At 40.6% G+C, this 5,884-nt stretch overlaps 1 protein-coding gene across 1 annotated transcript in view; it reads left to right on the forward strand.

The window, feature by feature from the left end:
- Positions 1–4,896, forward strand: part of LOC142953030 (guanylate cyclase soluble subunit beta-2-like) — a 30,776-nt gene extending 25,880 nt beyond the window's left edge. Inside the window, exons 14-17 of the mRNA XM_076095097.1 lie at positions 674–836; positions 1,885–2,039; positions 3,253–3,431; positions 4,709–4,896. Of these exons, the coding sequence (XP_075951212.1) occupies positions 674–836; positions 1,885–2,039; positions 3,253–3,431; positions 4,709–4,896 (685 nt within the window). The remainder of the gene's footprint in view (positions 1–673; positions 837–1,884; positions 2,040–3,252; positions 3,432–4,708) is intronic.
- Positions 4,897–5,884: the final 988 nt, after the last annotated feature.

The following is a 5,884-nucleotide window of genomic DNA, read 5'->3' on the forward strand; positions in this document are numbered from 1 at the left end:
ATTGTATTTCTGTTGAACTGGATGAGGATAGTCTTTCCGTCATTTCCCAACTTTGCACACTCAGACCATTGTGTGTGCATTCTTTATAAGTTTATGTCCTAAAGCAGTTGTCCCCCATCCAGCAAAGTACACATACTGTATTTAGCTACAAATGTGCAATTTGTAGGAGGTGATGGCAACGTTTCTGACACAATTAACACAGTTTACAGTTTGATTTCCTGTTGCTTCAGCACAAAAATCTTTCTTTTAATTCAAACGTAACAATGATTTACCTATGAAGTTATTAATTCCATCTGAATCCTGTATCATATCTGCTTTTTGAATCGGAATCCTTTATAAGTCCTTACTGAATCTAATCAGGTTCAGTTTTGAATATGTTTTACTAATTAAAAGTCAAAGCAGATCTGCACTTTGTTGGCTGAAAAAGCAGAAATACTATGGTTTGCTCTGGTAGATGTAGTCCTGCTCACAACCTGTAGTATCAATATAAAAATGAAGTGAGCATACCTTAAGAATAAGCTATGATTGGCACTGTCTGAAAAACTGTTTCCATTCATCGCTCTTTGCTAATAAAAAGTGTAGCTGAAGTATTTTAAGTTTCCTTAAAGAAACAGTGTGTGAGGTTTGTGTGGTGAGTTACAGATTGCAACCAACTAAATACCCTTCTCCTCACCCCTACCTGCCTAAAGGTTGAGACTATTGGTGATGCATACATGGCGGTGGGTGGCGTTCCAGTCCCGACAGAAAGCCATGCTCATAGAGTGGCAAACTTTGCTTTAGGTATGAGGATAGCTGCCAGAGAGGTCCCCAACCCTGTAACAGGCAAACCCATACAGGTAAGAATTATGAATCGCATCACATCTTTTTCCATGTATTTCATGACGAAGAGAGGAGATGTGGTGTCTTATTGTCAGTGCCTAAGCCTCTGTAGAGTTATACAGTACGTTGTTGTTTTACCTTTCCATAAATGTGCTGCGTTTCACCCGTAACCAGTGTGACTGCAAGTTACTCAGGAAGTGTAATAAGTTACTTTTTACTTATTTTACTTATTAAAAAAATTATTATATGACTTTACTTGGTATCAAAAGTAGTTGTGAATGAATGTGGTTTATTCTGACAGCGGTGGGCCGTCAGGGCCTGCAAGGCCTTCTCTGCTGGCCTAAACAGAATCACAAAGTTATAGCTATTTTATCATTTAATCATTTTTCTTAAATACACTACATGTATTATAATTTATAAAAATATTTTCCCCATTATCTTATGTTCTCATTGCACAGCTACTGTCTTCCTCAGTTGCTCTGCTTCCAGTGCAACTTGTTTTAAGTAGAGCTTTTATCCAATCAGATTTCACCTCTGTGTCTCTAGGTAAGAAGAGAGGCCCAGGCCTGCAGACTCACAAGTGAATCCATGTGCAGTTTAAGTGAATGGGGACGATATTGTTGATTGTCATAGTCTTCAACCAATCAGATCTTTAGTTTGACATGTTGGGCGTATTCTTTGACGTATCAGAGCCTGCTAGCTGGCCTACAAGTACGTCAGCATTAACGTGCGGCGTGATTGGTCAGTGGGCTAGCCACACTGTTGTGAAACTGAAGCTAGCTAGCAGAAGTTAGTAGTAGTAAGAGTTCAAGTTGAAAGATATGTAAGAAGTTATGACATTGACAAGACATTTTTAGCGTTTTGCTCGCTGTAGCTGTGTTTTTTTTTAACACTCAATGGCCGAAGGAGAAGAAACAGATTTGAGAGTTGCAATGCCTTTCTGGAGAAGGACATTTCCAACGGACATTTGCAACGGCCCTTTAAAGCTATTCAACAAATGATTTATTCGTGATCTTCTACCACAGGATGTCACACTTGCTGACATGGTGTGTTTGTATGTTCCAGATCCGTGTGGGTCTCCATACTGGTCCAGTGTTAGCTGGGGTGGTGGGGGAGAAGATGCCTCGCTACTGCCTGTTTGGAGACTCTGTTAACACTGCCTCCAGGATGGAGAGTCATGGAGTCCCCGACCACATTCACCTCAGCACTTCCACATATAGGTGTGTGTGTGTGTGTGTGTGTGTGTCTCACACCCAGAGCCAGCTGTAACAGAGTCGGGGACTTTTATCCTCGTTTACTGATTCCCATATTCAGTTAAAGATTAGTAATCACATTCAAACCACTGCTCTTTCCCCCGAAACAATCCGTAAACTTCTGTGTGGAACTGATTGAGATGTAACGACACATCTACATTATTAACTGTAGGTGGAGATGTTCATATTCATAACCACCAACACCAATACTTCATGGCTCTGTCACAGTTCTGGAAGCTTTTCAAAAGCAGAACATCTTCAAGCTGTCTGTTCTCCAGCAGAATTCGTTCTGTTTTTCTGTTTATTCAATTTACTTTGTTCCCGAAATTGTTTAGAGTTATTGTGTAGAAAGATTTGGGTGTTTACTTCATATTGAAAATACATTTCCAGCTTCTTAATGTGTTACTTTGTCGCTGTCCTTGACTCACTGTTCTACATACATGACTTCAGAAACTTCTTATCCTGAACAGTGAGGAATGCAGCATTGCTCTCCCTCCCTCTGTCTAGCTCAAAAGGAATTTCTTTCTTCTTTCAACTGGAAATTGAAATCCTGGGACTTAGATTCATATTTGATGGTTCTGCAGGTCATGATTATCCTCCAGTGTCAACATTTAGTTTCAATGCAGAAAGAAGTGTTTCTTTTATGTCCTTGAGATCAGGCTGCTGGATGAGAAAGCTTTATTAATCCCCAGTGGGGAAACTCATTTGCCACCAAATCAACTCATACAGACAACAAATAACAGACATAGCATACATTTAAAGAATACACATGTATGTGGTTTTCTTCCTCAGTGTCCTGACATGACTGCATACCTTCACCTCAGCTAGATGTTTAGAGTTGCTAAACAACCACTTGCCTGGAAACAGACAGTGTCCAGTAGTGACAGTAAGGCTACATGTTATCTGTACATCCTCAGCTGGAATTAGACCCATTTTACACTTGTTTTGTGCTGCCTGTGTTTTCCTACTTGGTGAAACTGAATCTTGGTGAGCGCACAGAGCAGCTTCTATGAAGCTATGGAGGTTTAAGATAGATACAAACTGTGTGCAGAGAAAGTACAGCTGAGGATTCTAAGAACAGTTGCAATATGTGGCAACTGTAATTGTTCTCCCCAGAACTTAACTTATTTCACTTCTGTGTCCCTTTGTGTCCCCTCAACCCTCCCCCACCCCTCTTCAGTGCGTTGAAAGATGCTGGGTTCAACATACAAGAGCGTGGGCAGATTGAGGTGAAGGGCAAAGGACAGATGACTACTTACTTCCTGATGGGGAACCTGCTGGTATCAGAAGATAGCATCATGGGAAGAGATGATGGAGGGACCTGTCTTTACCGGGAGGATTATGGCCAGAGCGAAAAAGGTAAGAACAACTAGAACAGATATAGATACAGATGTATAGATACATTATTTCACACCATAGCAGAGCCTGTGTGAGATAGAATCAACATGACTGATGTATAGCAGGCAGGTTTAGGAAAAACCTAACAATAGTGTTGTCCTTCCAATCCCTATCCTTCTCATCCTATGTGGGTTTTTCTCTCTTTATACTATGTGATCACACTCCCAGAGCATTTTCTCTGAGCGTCTAATAATGACGATGATGATGAAGAGTGCCTTATGGCTTGCGGTATAAGACACCAAGAGGCGTGACAAAGTTGAGTATGTGACATCCTGAAACTGAGAAGGGGCGGAGTAGAGAAGCAGCTGGATGGTTGCTGATGGTTGATGATTACTTAGATTCACAATGTTTCGTACAATGTTTCGTATAAATGTGGCAGTCAGCACTTAACATTACGGTCATAGACACAAATGAGGAAGAAGAGAGAAGAGTGGAGAAGAGGGACGATAGGCCCCACAGAAAAAGTCTCACCCCGTCATCTCAGAGCAGAATGACAGAACAAGTCAAATAATAATCTTTCCACGTACAAAGCAGAGAGATGTTCTGTTCTTTGAATCCATTTAGAACAGACCGCTCAGTCCTCTTGAAATCGGTGGAGTGGAAATTGAAATAAATGCCACTTGAATGTGAAAGTCTGAACATGGGCAGGGATGGTAGGAGGGCTCAGACACCCCCAGTCTCAGTGGAATAGTAGCCTACTAGCCAGTGGAGATGTGCAAGAAGACCGTATACAGTAATGATAATTACAGGAGATAGTTGGTATGGCTGTATTAGTAAAATAATGCATTCACTGTGTATGCAGTTTACATATAGAATGTGTGATTCCTTTGTTCACACAAACACAATTCTTGCTCATATGGTTCCTGCCTGTGATGAAGCCTATGAAGCTCTTTCTTTTTGTGCCAAAAGAAGATTTGAAGCTGCAGAGCGTCAAACTCAGCAGCACGGTGACATCTGGTGGTTTGAAAAACGTATGGCAGCTCTTCAAAACCTGAGCCAAAGCACTACAACACCTCACTGATTCCACCCCTGACAAATGGAGAGAGAAGCTTCAGAGCTTGGGTTTCATCCATGACTCACTGGTTATTACTTCACATTGCATGGCAGTAATGAAATGCAATAGATACTTTCATTTGTACATGATTTCTGTATGTACTTTGAAGAGAAGTATGTGACAGACTTTCAAGTGGGGATATAAAGGTTTATCAAATGTTTCTTTCATTTAGAGTCTGACAGAGAGCCTGATGGGAGAACTGAGAATGTACTAAGAGACACAAGCTCTGATGGAGTCATTGCCCCGGACCCCAGCCAAATAGACCCAATGGCTCCCTTTGCCTGGGACATCACCTCACCATTTGAGACCAACGACAACAGCTACAACACATCTGCAAGTTATTTCAACAGCAGACTCTGTGTCTTAATCTGAGAGCCTACTGAGCCTCTTTAAAGTCAACACACAGAAAGAAATGCAACGTCATCGCAGCTCCAATAGATCAACAAGGAGAGAGAACAGTGAGGAGACTCAGGTTCTATTACATTACATTAGTACCAGGGCAACTCGACTGCAACCATGCTGACACTGTTAACAAATAACAGTGACAGTTTACAAAGGTGTGGATACACTGTTCAGGGCATTATTCAAAATGACCTTGCATATACACTACTGAACCTCATACACAAATAAAAAGCTCTTACATAGTGTGCATATGCTCACATAAGCAAAACATATATATTGCTGATATTGCTGCTTCAAAATAAAGCTTTTATATCACAAACTAGGAGCGGAATTTTATTGTTTTTATTGAAATGATCTCACACACTCTACTAATATGATCTCTCACACACTACTGAAATGATCTCACACACTCTACTAATATGATCTCTCACACACTACTGAAATGATCTCACACACACACACTACTGAAATGATCTCACACACACTACTAATATGATCTCACACACACAACTGAAATTATCTCACACACACACACTACTGAAATGATCTCACACATACACACTACTGAAATGATCTCACACATACACACTACTGAAATGATCTCACACATACACACTACTGAAATGATCTCACACATACACACTACTGAAATGATCTCACACACACTACTCATGATCTCACACACACTACTGAAATGGTCTCACACACACTACTATTATGATCTCACACACACTACTGAAATGATCTCACACACACTACTGAAATGATCTCACACACACTACTAATATGATCTCACACACACACTACTATTATGATCTCACACACAATACTGAAATTATCTCACACACACACACTACTGAAATTATCTCACACACACGCACTACTAATATGATCTCACACACACGCACTACTAAAATAATCTCACACACACACTACTGAAATGATCTCACACACACAT

The sequence above is a fragment of the Anarhichas minor genome, unplaced genomic scaffold (assembly GCF_050575085.1).
Source record: "Anarhichas minor isolate MPS153535 unplaced genomic scaffold, ASM5057508v1 ptg000018l, whole genome shotgun sequence".
In the NCBI taxonomy this organism is placed as follows: Eukaryota; Metazoa; Chordata; class Actinopteri; order Perciformes; family Anarhichadidae; genus Anarhichas; species Anarhichas minor.